The following is an 18,621-nucleotide window of genomic DNA, read 5'->3' as shown; positions in this document are numbered from 1 at the left end:
CAATGAAGGAACTTGTTCAAATAAAACAATAATAATACTCAATGATCAAGTAATCTGAGGGAGAGTGAACTAAAGACTCAAGGATATATACTTAGAGAAAATATAATTTGGTGAATACATATTCTGAACTAAGTTACAATCCTAACATAATATTAAACACCAAAAATTGAACAAATAAACATGACTTGACCATTAATCATGATCGCAATGAGAAAGAGCGTATAGTATAATTATGTCATAAAAAGATAGGTAACGTATTGAGGATTATTTTCCACTCTATATGGACAGTGATTTATATTTACACATGGCCATAAAAGAAGTATTGAGGAAATGAGTTAACAGAACCACATGGAGTATTCATGAAAAAAATGTATTTGAAAGGTAAAGTTATTCTGTTCTCAACGTAGAAAATACATGTTCAATCTTAGTCAAAGATATCAAAGAATGACAAAATGAAACATATGTATCCCAGTACTACCTTTAAGAAAATGATCAATTGGATATATCGGTCTATGTGATGCATTAAAGAAATTATGGAAGACTATAATGGAAAAAATGAGAGTTGGTGGAAAAGGGTATGGTAGGAGTTATGCTACTGACTATTCGGGTAAAAAACTGAAATATAAGAAAATGAAAAGCATTAATATCCTGATTTCACTTTCATCTATTCAACTGGATGAATGTTTGCATACATGAATAACTGAGAAGGTTAAGATGAAACTACCTCTTGGATACTTTCCTTCCATACATTTTTTATAGAGCATTAAGATTGAATAAATATCATGTGGAGAAAAACAATCTCCATATGTGTGGTTCAGAAAACTTATGAAAACTCTGTCAAAAATTATTTCCTTAATTATACTAATTGTTTAATTTACATAATTATATTAATACCATAAATTGGATCATTTCTTCCAAAACATATGTATATCGCAGGATTATTACATGTAGTGGTACTGAGAAAAAAGTAGACCTTGGGGCAAAACACGGTGAACAATTCGAAATGAAAATTTATAGTTATGAACTTTTTTGTTAATAACTGAAGTACCTTAAATTAAAATTATTTTTAAGTATAAATATATTTTTATGTGAAAAGGTCGTCTAGAATGTTTTGCATTAACTATTTCCTCAGTATCAAAACTTTTAAAATAAACCTTAAAATTTCCACTTTCTTATTAGTTTACTATGGGAAGAATCATTAATTTAGCCAACTATAAACCATATAAAATATGAGATAAATATAGTTAGTTTTTCCATGCAAACATCTCAATTTTATCATTCACACGTTGCGTACAATTTTTCTGGTATCTTGACGTAATTATATGAATAAGATTTTCTTACAAGAAAGATGAGAAAAATTGAATATTGTTCTATTATAAGAATATGTTCCTAATAAAATTAGTATCCTTCTATTTTTAGAAAATTTCTTCATTATTTATCATGCATGAGGATGGCAGTGAAGTGGCAGCGAAAAAATAAAATATTATAGTATTCCAGAAAAATATTCACTTTACCTTAATATGGTTCTGGAATGCTAGTCCATAAACGTCTTCCTACAATGTTTTCCTCGTGATCAAAATAGTTCCCAATTTTCACGGATGCGAGAAAATATACCAATAATTCCCTTTTTTTTCACTGAAACTGATTGAGTGGGATTTAGTGTATGAAAAATGATATTAATATATCGATAAACCTGAAATAATCGACGATAGCCATTTAAAGTCGTTCTGCATTTGTGATCATCATAAGCATAACCCTTTCATTTATAGAAATAGCATGGTTCATGGAGCTATTTGACCTCTTTCTATTCGGTTTTTCTTGATGGATTGCTCCATGATTCTTAATCCTGAAAATGGCAGGGAATATGCAAATAGAAATCATTTTTGATTTTTTTTTGAGGTCATGCACTCTACCTTAACAAGTTCCTTTTTATATTTTGGGGATCTAATCTTTTCCTACTTGCTATTTTTAATGATCACAATGATTTAAATGTACAATGTTTAAATTTACAATATATCTTCGTCCACCTTTTTCCTGATAACCATTGTGCTTTGGAGTTCCAGATTTTGCTTATGAATTTTTTAAAAAAAAACATGGTATCAATATTTCCATGAAGAGGATTATGATGAAAATAATAAACCTTCTGAATTCTCAATGTTTAAATTTAGAATCTTTTTATAATTGTAGAAATTAGACCACTTGCTAGCATAGAAACCTGGTTTCTAGAAACAACTTATATCTTTTAAATTGATTTTTATTGATGTATATATCCCGTTTCTCTAACTTGGGAATAAATAAAATAGAAAATATGAAAAACATGATATTTCTCATGTTTTATGAACATGAGAAATATCATGGAAATATGATTTTGGAGTCTATATTAACATAATTTTGGAGTCTCGTATGTTGAAAATCTTCCTCAATCTTATTGCTTATGAACTTATGATCAAAGTATTTTTAGCTTTGCAGTTTTTGCTTATTAGAAATCTTAGTTTCTATTTCGTTGAACCTAATTGGGTGGAATATATGTATTGTGTGATAAGCATAATATTAATATTTCCATTAACATTTCCCTGAGGAAAACTATCAACCATATGAGTTCAAAATCTTGAATCGTTGTCGTCATCATCATCATAAAACAATTTTATGCTATTATCAGAACATGGTTCATAGAAATAATTGATCTCTTTACATTTGATTTATTCATTCTTTTCTAACTCAAACATGGCTGACAAGTGGGTATTGACAATATATTTTTTGTGACACTAAAAATGCACACAATCTTTTTGTCAAAGAAAAATGCACAACATATTTGTTACAAGGAACAGAAGTAATTTTTTGTTCCAGGATGAAATTTTTTCAGGTTATCTATAATATTGAAATGAAATAAGCAATAAGATAAATTTGTTTGAGTGCATGAAATATGTCAGGAAACCTAGCAAAGGGAGCAAGCATTCGGAGTATTTTTTAAGATACCGTGAGGCATTTTTGATAAAAAAAACCAGAGTTATAAGGGAGTATGGACAACTACTGAAGAAATAATCTACATCAGTGGAAACTGAAATTTATAGTGTATTTTTGAAAAAAGAATTTATGAGGTAACGTCAGTTGTATATCATACTCATCATGCTCATTTCAACTTACTAGGTGACTGATAACAATATTTTACTGAATTATTTCTACTTGATGGTTCAAAATAGTAAATCATGACTTATGACTCAGACTTGGACGTGGAGTATGACCTTGTCTTCTACTTTGTCTTCAACCAGTAGAACTGAAATTATAGATCAGATCAGAGTGACATAGTCTGACTGGACCACATTGAAAAATACTGACACTTTCTACTATTCCATACAAAACAAAAGATGTTGTGCCTTTCTACTATTCCATCAAAACAAAAGATGTTGTGCCTTCTCCACCCAGTAACCCAAGAACTCGAAGTAATAGAGAACATTTATAATCTCAGGATACTTTGCCATATTTGTTCCTGGTCACAATTTCTTTCCATTAAAGGAACGGGAATCTGGGGAAAAGAAAGAGATTCCAAACATTCAGAGCTGGCCCCTTTCCTCCCATTAATTCCTGAGGACCATAAGCGACAGAGTACACATAGAAGCTAGCGAGGAACAGGCCTGTGAGAAGGACAAAAACAGATCCCCATATACAATCGCTCACCGAGTATCAGCGAAAAAAAAGGGGAGTAGGTACTTTTTTCTCTTTTTTCTGCAGCTTAACATTGGAGTTAATCAAAGATTTACGTAACATTTACCTCAGACTAGAACCCAGGAGGGGGGGTGGAGAGCGGGACTCGACGGGGGAGTTGGACCTGCTCTACCACCACTGCCGATGGTGGCGGCGGGGCCGGAGGCTTAACAGAGAGGCGGCGCTTGTAGCGCTTGAGAACCGAGGCAAGATTTTCCTTGCCCTTTGGAAAGGCAATATCGCCAGCCGCAGTCCCCGTCCGGCCTCTGCGGCCAGAAATGGCCAGCTCCACGTCCTTGACAATCTCAAGAATCCGGGCACCCGATGTGCAGCCAACCCGGGCCACTCTACTCCGTTGATATGACCCCGGCATGTTAAGGCACATACACACCGCTGGAGCAGGCCTCCCCCTGCTAAACGCCAACTCTAAAATACCCTGAAAATATACAAAATAAATAAATAAAAAACCAAGAGCTACCCAGAAAGTAAGACCAGTCAGAAGATGAAGATGAATGCAATGTTATTTTTAAACAAAAGAAGTCAATGAATCGTTGCGTGACTTTAGGCAAAGAGAGGGAGACCTGGAGACGATTGAGGACGTAGGTGTACTTGCCCCAGAGCTCTGGGCGGCTCTCCAGCTGGGACAGCTCCAGAATCCGAATGATGCACCAGACCCCGAAGCTGACCACCAGGCTCATCCGCCAGACACACCCCTCGCCGCAGCCAGCGAGAGAGGCCGCCGCCATGGCAGTCTCTCCCAGCTCAACAGCCAAAAACTGCTCCTTGGCTACGATCTGCTCGATGAGCCACTCGTCCGCGCCGCCGCAGCCGTCCTGCCGGAAAAGCCACTCCGACCCTTCTAGCTTCAATAGCTTGCGGAGGCAAGACTTCAGGGACTGGACCATTGCCGCCTCTGATTCTGCGTAGGAGAATGGTTTGACCCGGTCCACGCTCTTTTGGGGAACAAAGAGCCGGTCAAACGGCTGCGCCGACCAGGGTGACGAGAAGTCCACGTCAGCAAAAGATGCCCCACCGCCTTGGGGAATCGGCGAATTCCTACGGGGGTTTCTTCCAATAGGTCCCCACTGAGAGTTCTGATCCCCGGGAGAGAAGCCAGAGATGTCTGGCAAGCTGTGGTACTTCTTTCCGTAGACAGGAGCAGCAGAGCCATTCTCCAACGTCGAGGACTGTCGCAGAGGCGATTTCAACTCCATGTATGAAGCCTGCCTGGCAGTGGAAGCAAGGGGGTAGAATCCATCTTCCTCTTGAGACTGGTTCTTGTACCCGAGCGCGTCTCTGTAATTCGGGCTGAAGAAATCGGCGCGCTTCTGATCAGGGACGTCTTGGGAGAGGTGGGACAAATTTGACAGTCTGCTGCCGCTGATCCCTCTGATGGCTGAGGAGATCTGGTGGCCGTGGATGGTCGCAGGCTGATAGTCCCAGGAACTGTTGTTCTGTGGAAGACGAAGACTGGAGTAGCGCCTCTCTCCTGCATCAGGGGAATTCAAGTGGCTACTCCAGGAGCTCTGGCCGAGAGAGTTGAGCAGCTGTAGGGTGGACGACGGCGGCGGCAAGGATGTCGGTGACATCCGGCTCAAATAAGACGATGGGCCGATGTAATCTCCTCCTGGAGGAATGAAGGGTCTAATGGCAGCCACTGCGGCAGCAGACTCGAGAGGACTCTTGGTGGCCATGGCAACACCAGGAAATACATCAGCGTTTGTGGGGGTTTCGGTGGGTTTCTGTTCCAAACCGAGCAAGATGTCAAGCCTCCTTGCCACAGCTTCCAGGGTCACCTTCCCATGCAAGTCAAACAGAGCCCCCCAAAACTCGTCCAAGACAGCCGCAAAAGTCCGCCTCCCTGACCTGCCCAGCCCAGATGGCTTGGCCGTCTCTGTCCCACCAGGTTTCTCTCTCAAAGGAGGAACCTTTGATGCAGCCACAGGCATCGGGGGGATGCTCTCTGTGTTACACTCGGCCAGGTCCTTCATATTTGTTGGCAGCAAAGATGGGGATTCGACTTCGTTGATGCTAAGAGCCGACACCTCGTCTGGGATCTCTTCCCCTGATATTTGCTCAGAATCTGATCTTGACCTGTCTTGAGCAGATTCCGGTGAAGGAAGTGGAGAGAGATCAGCAACTGGAGGCAGCAACAGAGAATCGCCGTCTTCCACATCAAGCTGAGGCTGAATATCCAATGAGTTCATGAAAAGCGGCTCCTCTAATCCCACAACAGACGACACCACATCGTGTTCTCTGTCACTGATCAATGCTTCTTTCTGCTCCTGCTCTGTCTCCAGAGCTTCAGCCAGCTGGGGATGAAGATCCTGGTGAGATTCTAATGCCCACATTTGGAAATCTTGAACTTGGCTTGCAGACTTCAGTGGAGTCACCGTCAGATACAGGGTCAGTGCCAGCGAAAAACAGGATATGAGAAGAACTACCAGAAACTGGACAGGGAGCCCACCGTTGCCTCCAGTCAGAGCAAGGACCCAGTCACTGTACCCAAATAATAGCTCCATGATGAAGATGATATTGGAGGCCAGAATTCCAAAAAAGGTGACCAGCGCCAGGATTTCGAGATGCCAAGAGATCTTGGATGAGCCCATCAATGTTCTTGATGACGCTACGCGGAAGAGTGGGATGACAGATGATGGTATCAGCATCGCTGAGACCACTTGGCAGAGGATGAGCAACTGATATGTCCCCTCGCTGCTTGAGCACTGGGTGGAGAGGAAGACGAAACTGGCAGCCAGAGATCTCACCAGCACTTGGTGAGTCACAGGAGAGAAGCTGACGTGGAGCAGATCCTGGAGAATCACTTGCCCGCCAATTTTCCATGACAATCCAGTCACTGCACTCGAGAACAACAAAACCACAACAAGCGCGATGGGATGTATGGGGATCCTGAAAACCTGAATTTATGCATAAATAATGAGAAAATATTGTAAAAGAGTAATTTCCTTTTGAAAAGGATAATTCCAAAATAAAGCAGCTAAAGAAAAACACCTGATCGAGCAGCAGGAAAACGTCATGGAATGTCGACACAGTCAGGCCAGAGTTGTGGAACACGGATGCAGATGAATTTACCAGGACATAGTTGACCAGAAAGATCCCTGAGAAGACAAACAGATTGGCCAAGAAGTGATCGTGACGTATGGCATCCACAGTCACATTAGTCGCCCTCTTTTGATTCTGCTTGAAAATATTATGAGTAAAGCTTTTAAATAAACATAATATCACAAGTAAATAACATCACAAACGTAAAAGAAAACAGAAATATTACCTGGACAGCAGATGAATGGGCGTAAAAATGGTGAACCATAATATTAGAACCCAAGAGGGCCATGACAGAGTACGCCGTTTCCCCTGTGAGCTTTGGAAAAATGCCGTTGAATGCGAGAGGGACCTCAGGTTGGCAGATGAGTACACCGAGAACATAAAATAACAGTGCAAACCCAGAGACAGCGAGGCAGAGTACCTCTGCCTTCATATCATCCTGTAATTTATTCATTTAGTCATGACACGATTGAATCAAGATCAGACAGCACAGTCAACGCATCAAATGACCTCACCAAGCAGCCAATGAGAAACGGTAACCCAACAACGAGGACTATCGACAGGAAAATGCAGGGCACCAATTCCAGGCCGGACAAAATGGACAGCCCATGAGCAACGCCCAAGATCTGATGCAGAATTAATCACTGATTTTCAGTCAGAAAAAGAAAAAAAAAGCTCGGGTAGAAGAGTACGTACAGAGCTAATATCCACGGCGATCGCAGAGATCTCCGCCTGAAGGCCAAGCGTAACGCATACAGAGCGGGAGTACTCCGCGCTGTAAATCTTTAACACGACCACAGAAGAAAAGTTGAACAAGTTCAGAAACCTCCATAAATTGCAAATGATAGAAAAACATGTTAATTTTGACTATTATTATTCAAAAATGGAGATATTTGGCACGAACCCATCTAAGAAAACGTGAACATCGCCTCTCAGAAATCCAGAAAAAGGCGAATTCTACGCAAACGTCTAAATTCCCACATGGATTATTTAAATTAAAGTTAGGGGCGATATGTATTACTTGGGCAAGATTCTTCTTGGTTGCAACGCCAACGCTTGCGGAAAGGTACTGGCAGAAGATGGCACAGCAGTTGAGAAAAATTACGAGCGGCAAGAGGCTGAACCCAAAAGAGGCCGCTCCTTCGACGGCGGCGACCCACTTGCCGAGATCAATATATCCCATGGATATCATCAGAGCTGGACCAAGGGAAGGAAAAATCTGAGGCGCCATGGCTGAAATCGATCGACACCCGGCGTGCTTAGACTTAAAGCGCCCGGCTAGGGCGAAGCTCGAAATACTCCCATCAGAGAAAAGTCTACAGGAAACAAAGCCCACCCAGATCACCAAAAAAAAAAAAAAAAAAAACGAGAAGCTTAGAATTACAAACGTTATCATCAGAATTACAAACGTAAAATGAGCAGAGTGGAAGAAAAGGGTACCCCAGATCTCAAAGACAGAGCGACGGGTCGCAGCGGCGACAGGATTGATCGAGACGTCGTCTCCTCCGGAGAAGTTGCATCGGCAGATAGCCGGGGCCGAGAAGGAAGTAACTTGAGCAGCAAAACCTGCAAAATCAGTCCACGAATTCCAACAAGAAGAAGAATAAGATTATAAATTACCTCTCCAGGAGAAGAAAACGGACCGGAATCGCTATCCAATCTAGAGAGAGACGAACCTTAGGAAGAATAGCAGCCACAGCCAGAATCTCCCTCGCCGTTGCACGGAGAGGAGGACAGTCTGGACAGATACCCACCCGAGGGGGACTTCACTGTGGCGCCAGAGCCTAATCCTGCAAATGAATGAGAGGGCCACGTGGTCCCAAGCCAAAAGCCAAGGCCTTCCCCTCCTTCCCCGAGTCCAGACCGGCCTCGTGAGAGCGTTTAATGGAAGGTCTGCCTTGCGAGAAACGACGCGAGAATAGAGTTAGCAATGGCAGAAAAAAGAATGAGGCGGCAGTCGGCGGACGAGTCCTACTCCACGAGGGCGATAGACGGGGACTGCGATTCTAGCTCATCTTCATTGGAGGTCAACGTTGGATATTCGCCGTCGACGCGAGGGAAAATAAAGATTTGGGCTTTTTATTATGGCCGCGGGGACCGAGTTTCTTTCACTCGAGGCTAGCGCTATTTAATCAAAAAAAGTCAACTTATTGTGTCTCATAATTATAATCGAAGCCATAGGAACAAAATAAATACTGCATGCGCATCAGAAAATAAAGTTTTTTTTACTGTCAAGACAAGTAAGATACTTCAAAAGTGTTAGGAGGGTTGATAAGGGCAGAAGACTATTCTTGAGATTGTTTGAACTCGTGGGTAGTATTTTTTTTTTTTTTTGTGAGATGAGGGTCAAGGAACGTAGAGCATGACCTTGGCCAGGAGATGGAAGGGTACCTTGAGGCGCCAATCCCTGCGTTGTCGACTCATCGGCCGGCCTTTGTCTTTTAAGATTCTGTTCTCCTTCACATTGACCAGCTTCCACACGCTCAGCTGAGTTTCGGAATCCACAGTGTCTAGCTGGAATACGCCACTCTTGGTTTCATTCTTGTCATTCTCGTCCTCGTACACGACGAGCATGGGCATCTCTTTGAACCGCTCCAGCTCCTCGGGAACCTTCAAGAGTCTCTCCGCCCCTGGTGAGGATACCTGAGTGCACCAGATAATTACAAATTAAGATAAAGATTGTCTATCTCTGTCTCTAGGATAATCAGGGGTGGAGTGCCCCAAGAACTACTGAGAGAAACGAGCAATGTCTCATTCGGTCACTCAGGCTGCTTTCACTGGCGCTCAATGAAATCAAAAACTCGCCTCGAGTCCCAAGTCCTTGGGTATCTCCCCTTTGTCGCCGCTCTCTTCAATGCATTCGTCGTAGAGTGTGCTAAACTTTTCAATTTCCTCCATTTCAGGGCAGCCGTATCTGTGAGAAAAATGTTCCGACGTTTAGAATAGAAATAACTGCCTTACACTTCTGCTACTTGACTCTCGTTTACCTACCAGTGATAATAATCAAGCAGAGTCATGCATATACAACTCAAGAGTTTGGGGGATAAACTCGCAGGACATTGTTCTAGATGATAATCATGAGTAGACGAGGGTGGAATTCTCATGGTTAATTATAGAAGAGCTTTGAATCATAGAACCGCCGCCAGTTGGGAAGAAACTTCTTAAAACAGCTCAGTTGAACATGTTGAACCTAAGGGAAGCCACGAAAAGAAATAAATACTAGCAAAATGTTACAATGCTATGAGCTATTATCCATCTTAACCACTGCCCTGCTCCGCTGAGGGGAAGAGAGTGTGACACATAAGAGCCCAAGTCATGGAAGCCCAATCCAGCAGAATGCAAATTGCCACGAGGACTCCAATCCGGGATCCCCTTCAATCCATTACACATGGGCAATGTGAGGACAGATAGATTGAAGAAGAGATAGATGCAGAAAAAAGAGAAAGAGAGTGACAATGAGAGCATTTCACAAAGAACACAAATAAGCTCAGCAGGGAAAGCCGTAGGCGATGGATTTGATCCACAAGGAGCCAAGCTGCGTGACTTAAACTGCTAGAAAAAGAAGATGAAGCATGACCCCCTTGGATTTCACAGCCACCCCTTACAAAGGGATTGAGGAGGTTTTCCACAGTTTGGATAGTGGAAAAGGTTTTTGTAAAGGTGAGAGCTTTCTCACAATGTAAGAGTTGACCCCGTGGAGACTCTCACTCAGGCCATCAAGGTGGTGAAGAACTCCAGCTGCAATAAATACCCTCGATCTACTGTGTTTGGATCTGGGGCATGCAGTAGTTGATCTCCTGTCAGAACTCAAGCAGTTCATTCCCATTCGCCAAGACATAACCCATGATCGAGTCAGTGACCTCATGACCATGGCACCTTAGTAGCTATCAAGCGTCGCCTCCAACATTACATGAGCAGAGTCAATATGCAGAAACTACCATATGGTATTGGATGGGCATTGTCATAGAGCCAACAGTGAACAGTGCCCTCCTTGTGAAGACATTGTCCGTACTGAGAATTTTCCTCAAGTCGACCAGCTTAGAAGAGATGCTTGATTGACTTCCCTTTATGTGTAATTTGGATATGCTTCCTCCACATATGAAGGTTTCTACCGGTGAACTCGTGCAGCAGGGGAAATGCATATGATGATACCCATGATCGCTCCACCGCACAACTGGTGCAGTGGTGCAGTAGGGGAAAGACAGGTGGAGCTTGTAAGCACATCTGACGAGGCATCTTCATACGGCCACTAGGTGCACAACACATAGTTGCAGGTAGCACGGATGCACAGAACATGGGGCAGGAGACGTGCTCTGAATGGCAGGTCTAGGAGGGAGGCATGCCCAATGGGGAGCAGCATTAGGGTGCAACGTGGCATGGCATGAGGGTCTGCTACGGCAAAAGAGCAGGGTGCTGCGCTAGGACACGGTGCAGTTAAAAACGTGGTGGCTCAGTTAGTAGGAGGGGATAGGATGTGAAAAAGAACATCCATCTGTGGGCCAGCATCCTTGGAGGCCTTTAAAGATGGGAAGCAAGATGTGGGCTGGTCATTCAGTAAACTTGATGACGTTGAAAATAGGATTATGAACTATGCCACTGAGCCTGGAGGCAGGCCAGTACTGAAGCAGGAACTAGTTTCTCAAACAAATTATAAATGCATACGGTATACACCCAAAGATACTTTAATGCGGCATCATAGAATACTGTTCATACTAGAAAGCCTCTCAATTTTCTAATGTGACTTATCTCAGTATAACTTGGTAAATGCTCATGAGGCACCTTGGGGAATGAAAAAATAAGCAGCCCCCATCCTGGCTTTAGCAACTTTCAAACCTATTTTTTAATGCATACGGAGAGATGGAGAGGTGGCTAAACTAGATGGCTAATAAAGATATGCCATGATACTTTTAAATCTCCTCTCTTGATTCCTTTTCTCTCAGTGTGCTCGCTCTTCCTCGTCTCCACTCCATAAAGAATTAGTTAGAGGAGGGTTTTGACTGCACTCACATTTCTCATGTTTTTGGTTTTCAGAATAACGTTGAACATGAGGGACCATTGGACTTCTGGCTGTGACGCACCCTCTTAACCCTTTCGAGGTCCTAAGTCCAAATTTGGGGATAGTTGGGCTTTTGGGCAGTTGCATGTGCTCCTGACCAGTTAGGAGTCCTGGCTTAACTCTCCACCATCTAAAACACATTGCCTGAAAGGTGTTAGTCTGGGAAGACACACCATGGTTTAGTTTTATCGGGTCTTACTATGCAGAGGGTGAATATGCATTTTACACTCTGTCAAACTCCAGCTTGGAATCTGTTGTCATCTACTCCTCACCTCTCACAGGTGGCCATGCCTAAGGTTTCAGAAACAAGGTATAGTCAATTAATCAGACAGTGCTTGTTAAATACGGGTTACAAGTAGGCCAGCCCCATTTATATCATATATCTAAATATATTAGGATTAAAGTTTTTTTTTGGAAAATCATATGAGGCGGTCACCCGAACAAATCGGTAACCACCTGACAAGTACATGGTTCAAGCCCTAGGACTCTATTACATGTATACGTTTTCCTCTTCCCTCTTCATCCCCGTCACGAGGAAAACCATGATGTTATGAGACCTTCTATCTCATGGGCAAGCCCGTCTATAGAGGCCTTCCCCCCTTGGAAGATCACCTCATTTCTGTGTAGCCAGGTTCCCCAAAGCACTGTCAGCGCTCGGTCCCCCACTTCTCTATGTCTGGGACCGGTCTCTGCATGGACTCCCAAAAGGCCTCTTCTGATGATGTGTTCACCGCCAACTGCGCTTGGGTGGCCCAAACTGTGCATGCAAAAGGGCATCCAAGAAATAAATGATTACAATCTTCGTCATCTCGTGCACAACACGCATATCGTCAGGGCATCTGGATACATCTGGATACACCAAGCTGGGTGATCTTCTATATTATTCAAAAAAAAAAAAAAAAAAAATCCTTGCGTATTGATGCCAAAGTAAGTTCGCATCAACCCTTGCTTGTTGGAGTATCTCCTTGCCCTCCAGAGTGAGCTCCGCTGATTTTGAATTTGAATCAATCTCGTTTCAATTGGAGGAGCTTCCTGGCTGCCTTTACTTGAAGTTGGCACGTGTGAGTAATGTGGGAGGCCTGTGGTGACGGCCCCTCTTTGAATTGTGATTGATCCGTCAAGGAAGCTTATTGGTTTCCAACGAAGTCGTTGCTTGGAAGGGGAGCTCAACCTTTTACCTTTGGGTGAAGAAAGGGATCAAGAAATGGTGGAAGAGTAGAGCTGCAAGCTAGGTTGCGGCTAGGCTTTAGGCTGGGTTGAAGCCAGGCTGCAGGATGGTTGGTGGCTGGGCTCATCATTTACAAAAGGCCAAGGAATTTGTATAGTTCTTGAATAAACTGATACACAAAATAATGTAAAGACGCAAATGATTCAACTCCACAAGCCTGCACGTTGCATTGCACATGATCCAGTGATAATGCTGCATAATTGCTTCACTGTACACCCACTAGACAAAACAGAAACTTGATTCTAGACCCAAAGAAATCAAAATCCAATTGAAGGAGCTCTTGATAAAAGAAATGATATATATTTTAAGGATAGCACATACAATTTTTGAAAAAGCTAAATCTAGACTTTAAGACAGTTCACCATCGGCAAGAACAAATGTCCTTGGAAGACTGAATCTTGCTGAATGTCATGAGGAGAGATATCTTGCACTGAGGAGACAGAATGTTGAGAATTTAAAATTCACCACCAACCCCAAGGAGCACAAAAGTATTGCTCCTCAATATGGCCATCAGTCCGCATACACCACATCAGAACCAGAAATGTGTCCCTTAAGGGTTGTAAATTTGACAACAGAAACATCATGGGCAAAGAAAAAATTTCATTACCAAAGAAAAAAATGATTCACTTTAACTATGAAATAATTTCATTACCACACATACATTAATTACACACTCTCCATCAAAAATGTCCCATCGTCACAGAAAAAGAGAATCAATAAATACCCGATTTAATCAGTCTATTCATACAGAAATATGTCGCAGGCCTACCAAAGGACATAATCTTCCTGGATAACCAACCAATAGATACACCCATTGAGGGCAAACATTAATATACCGTACGACTGTGGCAGAACTGCTGAACCCAATGGTCAATCAAAGACAGCATAAAATTAATATTTTTGGTCTCACAACAGACCAGACGCTTCATGTGTCATTTACCAACTTAGCCAGCATATGAATAGTCCACATTTACAAGCGGCATAATGGATGCCAGGCTACCTTGAGGGATCAGTGGGCCTAAGTGTGATGTTTTAAGAAGGCCAAACACTAATTCTTGATTTTAAACTGCTGTGGATCACGCCAGTTCTCTTGTTGATTTCAATTGCAATAGGAGATACTAATACTTCCTCATCAGCAGCCTTTTCACAAGGACAAGCAAGAAGCAAGGCATGGCGGCTCATTCAACTGTTGAACCTGAGTTTAGGGTAGTGACACAAGGGATTCAAAAGTCACCACGAATTATAAGAATTTTGGAAAGTAAAAAAAAATTAACCGCCAGAATCCTATTTTGTCTTTCGGAGACAACTACGCTGTAATTTTCAATGATATCAGTCAGCGCGGCATCTCTGCAACTTTGGCGGGTGTCAATCAAATTAAACTTCAGCTTTGACAAGAATGAGTTCCAATTTCGTCAGGTCTTGGAACACATTACAATTTCAATTGATTTACAAATAATAACCCACAGAAAGTTCACAACAGCGGAAATGGAAACACCGTTACCTGTTTGAAATTTTATCCAATCGTACGTAAATGTATCCGCGCGGTGAAATCCTGAAGGCAAAAATCTTAAAATCTTCGCCAAAATTGCGATGCAAAACCTCCTCGGCAAGTGACAGGGCACGCTGACCCCATTCAAGCTTTCCCAGTACAATCCCACCTCCGTCTTTGCCATCGCCAATCTAATGCAAAAATAGCAAAGTTGAAAGAACAATTATATAATAAGACAGACATGGCGAGTAATTTGCACCAAAGTGGTGTTCGGAAAACTTCCTGACCGCCTCTGCCCTTTCAAGAGAGAATCAAGGAAACCAACCTGAGGCTCAGAATCGCTCTCTTCCTCCCAATCCTCTGTTTCCGATCCACTTTCACCTGAAACGAGAAGCCCATCATAATCAAATGGAAAGTGAACGAGGTGATAAAGAAAAAACTTGGCTAATGATCCGGCAGAAGCGGCCGATTTCACATGAGTATTCTCCCATAGAGAAAAGGCCAAAAAACAAAAGTAGGATTACCATCTCGATCGTCAAATCCAGCACGAGTCGAGCAATCACCATCGACATCTTCCTGCTCTGAAGAGGCCGATCGGTGCCTCAAATCATCCGGCGCCGTAGTAAAAAATCGGAAAAAGGAGGAATCTACCAAAGAAGGTCTCGTAGAGCAACTGTGAAGAACCCTCGCCCAGGGCGATGGGGTCACCCGCCCTTCTACTGAAGCAATTGCCGCCTTCTCTCGAAGCTGCGAGGTAAGCACGGCAATTTGGTAGCTTGCGCCTCTTCGCGACAATCCCCAGCGCTTCATCTCCTCGATCGCCCTCCCCTTCCCTCGCGCGAACAAGAATTTTTGGAGATTTGTTTGGTTTTATTTCGGTCTCTCGTTGCATAGAATTCTCGTTGTATAGATTTGTTTGGTTTTTTTTCTCTCTCATCGCCCTTGTCTGCTGTCCCCGCCAGGATTCGAATGGGAAATGCGCGGGAAATGCTCATCCAGTCACCAGCACTAATTTTCTCTCTCCCTCCCTCTCTCTCCCTCTCTTAGGGTCCGGCACGACCAGGCGTGACGCCTCGGAAGTGACGGAACAGACAACAAAACGTGACTGACGGTGACATGACGAAAATTTTTGAGCGAACAATTCGCACAATCCAAACAAAATTTGCACAATTCGAGCAAAATTTGCACAATTCGCTCAAAAATTGCACAATGCATCAAATTCGCACAATTCGAATAAAATTTGCACAATTTGTAAAATCCGTACAAACTGCCACAATTCGCACTGAATTACGATAATTCACACAAATTCTCTTGAAAAAAATATTTACAATATTTTTTTGTTACTAAGGGTGGATGTTGAGTAACATTAACATTAAATAAATAATATTAGTAATTCAAATTAGTAACCCTAATAACAAGTTTTTAATGGAAATGTATCGTCTACGTGATAATGTTATGGTTGGCATACGTTCATGACTTCATGTTTATGAATCCCTGCTATCAAGTATTAATTGTTCGGTATCCTGATGAGATTGACTTATAGTTTAAAATTGGCTTGTTGAGGAAGCATAGAATCAAAGCCTTGAGCGTTGCACTTTGGTTAGAAGCCAGTGGAATAAAATTGAAAATGTTTCAAAAATCCTCTTCCAATTATTTAGTGATGTCTATTCTCACGGACTTCCACGATCAGATATACCGTTGTTAAATTTGAATAATTCTCATTTATGTGTTTTTTAGGCATACTGTATTTTAACATAAAAAAATACATGCAGGCACGTGGGAGGTGGCATTACAAGACCACATGTAATGCATAAACATATTTTAAATTATCACAATTATATATCATACAAAAAAATTATCCTCAACAAAGAAACGAAGGATATTAGGAATCGTAATAATCTAATACATCGTAAAATTCCTGGAATGTGAGCTCTTATTAAAAAAAGCGTAATCAATTCTCCATTAAGGTAAGTGAGACCATCCCAAGGGGGCTAAAGAATATAGTGCAGATGCCCCATCGCTGGCTGTAACCCAAATAATCTGGATGCTGGAAGAGAGGATCATCGATCCTTGAATCGCCCTCATCGTCTGTAAAAATCTCTGCAAATGGGTTCTGAAAATTAAAATAAGGCGGACAATAAGAAGGATTAATGATCAGATGAAGGAAACGAACCATAAGAAAGATTAAGAAATGGGGTATGAGATCTTAAAAACCTGATGAAGTGGGTAGCTTTCAAAGGCACATATAGAGTTTGAATTTTCATTTAAAAAAATGAGATTTTTTATGCTATTTCTGGCACATTTTTATTCTGAAAGCATGAACAATTAGCCTATAAAAATGGCTCTGTCTGAAGATATATGACACTTAAATAAGAGGTACTGACCTCCTCATCTCAGTTCATTCCACCACAAACCAAATCCTCTACTCTGAAGAGCGACCATCAATATTTCCACCGAGGAAGAAACTACAAAGCAATGCTCGCAGACGACCGTCCTCGCCTTCTCACTTGCTGACCATCCTCTCATCTTCAAGAAGTCCACCTGATTCTTCGGAGTCTGATCTGAAGGCTTTTCTTTCATATCATCAACACCATGGGCTGTCTTTTGTAGATGCTCAATTCGTTTGTTGGATTTTAGACGAACAAGTTTTTCTTCAATCTTCTCAATAACGCCGGATGATTCTTCTGGGCGTTCATCTGCTTTGTTGGATTTTTTATCTTCCTTCATCTTCTCAACAACGCAAGCTGCATCTTGCAAACATTCATCTGATTTACAAGACTTTTGATCCCTTTGTTGTTTTAGACGTTCATACAGTGGACGTTCCTTGTTCTCTATAATATTTTCCAAAAGTTCATATAAAGTTGAGGGGGGTTAGAACTGTGGCAGCCTTCTTCTCCTTCACTTCTTCACAAGGGGGAGCAAATCTACCATCTACTACTTCCCTCAAAGGCTCCCGCCATTCCTCATTGTCCAACGTGACCGGTCGATTGTGTGAGCCATTGGATTTAGCTGCAGACATCTCCCCATCCAGAATTCCGCATCATGGGCCGTTCTAAACCCGACCTTCCTCTTTCTAGCAAGCGGCTACTTCATGGAATCTTCTAGCTCGCTGTTGAAGGCCAAGGTCTTCCTTCGGGCTGAGCCTTTAGCCTGGACAAGCGCGAGAATACGCTACTCCTCTCTTTATAAGCCCCATCATGATTGATAACACCCTAAAAATGGTCTTTATTTCAAGCAATTTAGCAAAATTTTATGCATTTAAAGAAGATTAAAATGGGGTTGTTATCATATATTTACATGTAATTAATGTTTCCAAGTGGTTTCTGATTTTTCCTAATTTTCTGTTAATTTTATAAAGTTCCTGGGATTTATTTAAGCTTGAAATGAGTATTTTTAAATCAAAATGTCAGGTTTAAAATTTAATTTTGAGGCAAATTAGTGTAGGGATGACTTATTGAATTTTCTGGAATTTTCTGGGATTGTTTTGGATTTTTCTGGGATTTATTTGAGGAAGAAATGAATTTTTAAATAGGAAAAGGATATATTTATAAGGGGAAAATGAGTGTTGAAGTAATTTCAAACTTTGAGGGGCTTTTCGTAATTACGTGTTGCAATCATACCCCTAAAAACAGTTCTTGGTCATTTCGGCAGGGGCATAGATACAATTATGTAAAAGTGGGAGGGATTTAATTGAAAATTGTCATGGTATGTTTTATAATTTCAAGAAAAATCAGCGGAGAGAGAGTGCAAAAGGGGCATATACACAATTATTATTGGACGGCGTCAGGCGGAAATTACACATTTTAAGGACTTTAACACAAAACTACTAGAGTGGTTTTTGCGCGATCGACGTGGCCTCATCTCGGCCGTCGGATGAGAATCCAACGATGCTTGATGAGGGGGTCCATCGGGAGGTAAGTTCACCGCCTGTGCGGCGCATACAATGCGTGCGCACGGCGGTGATATGGTGCTCTGCTACTCGCCAATACCGCGAAAAAACACACACTTAGGTGTATTTCAAAATGTACATTGTCTATTCTTTTGATTTTTTTCTTTGTTTTTATTTTCTTCAGGGGGTACGTAGCG

At 42.0% G+C, this 18,621-nt stretch overlaps 2 protein-coding genes and 1 long non-coding RNA gene across 7 annotated transcripts; 1 reads left to right on the top strand and 2 right to left on the bottom strand.

The window, feature by feature from the left end:
• Window positions 1-3,432: 3,432 nt before the first annotated feature.
• On the bottom strand, window positions 3,433-8,328 carry EIN2 (NRAMP metal ion transporter family protein). Its single transcript, XM_078572690.1, has 8 exons — window positions 8,203-8,328; window positions 7,784-8,078; window positions 7,459-7,545; window positions 7,278-7,388; window positions 6,989-7,201; window positions 6,712-6,897; window positions 4,284-6,617; window positions 3,433-4,138 (listed from the first exon to the last, which is right to left on the bottom strand). The coding sequence occupies exons 2-8, from the start codon at window positions 7,991-7,993 to the stop codon at window positions 3,776-3,778; spliced, it is 3,504 nt and encodes a 1,167-aa protein (XP_078428816.1). The 5' UTR covers window positions 7,994-8,078; window positions 8,203-8,328; the 3' UTR covers window positions 3,433-3,775.
• Window positions 8,329-8,497: 169 nt separating this feature from the next.
• On the bottom strand, window positions 8,498-15,496 carry LOC144701028 (uncharacterized). Of its 5 annotated transcripts, none has more exons than XR_013580909.1 (7): window positions 15,060-15,494; window positions 14,861-14,916; window positions 14,548-14,726; window positions 9,568-9,676; window positions 9,154-9,405; window positions 8,738-8,886; window positions 8,520-8,655 (listed from the first exon to the last, which is right to left on the bottom strand). XR_013580909.1 is itself a non-coding variant. In XM_078572692.1 (6 exons), the coding sequence occupies exons 1-6, from the start codon at window positions 15,343-15,345 to the stop codon at window positions 8,644-8,646; spliced, it is 894 nt and encodes a 297-aa protein (XP_078428818.1). In that variant the 5' UTR covers window positions 15,346-15,496; the 3' UTR covers window positions 8,498-8,643. The 5 variants fall into 5 exon arrangements, 3 of the variants coding, with proteins under 3 accessions (XP_078428818.1, XP_078428819.1, XP_078428817.1); XR_013580908.1 differs by having other exon boundaries at window positions 8,521-8,659; XM_078572692.1 differs by lacking the exon at window positions 8,738-8,886 and having other exon boundaries at window positions 8,498-8,655; window positions 15,060-15,496.
• Window positions 9,275-9,851, top strand: LOC144701029 (uncharacterized). Its single transcript, XR_013580910.1, has 3 exons — window positions 9,275-9,395; window positions 9,462-9,587; window positions 9,666-9,851. It is a non-coding gene; the product is annotated as an uncharacterized LOC144701029 (long non-coding RNA).
• Window positions 15,497-18,621: the final 3,125 nt, after the last annotated feature.

The sequence above is a fragment of the Wolffia australiana genome, chromosome 3 (assembly GCF_029677425.1).
Source record: "Wolffia australiana isolate 7733 chromosome 3, ASM2967742v1".
In the NCBI taxonomy this organism is placed as follows: domain Eukaryota; kingdom Viridiplantae; phylum Streptophyta; class Magnoliopsida; order Alismatales; family Araceae; genus Wolffia; species Wolffia australiana.
Note: the sequence above shows the minus strand (reverse complement) of the source record. Positions and strands in the feature narration are given on the sequence as shown.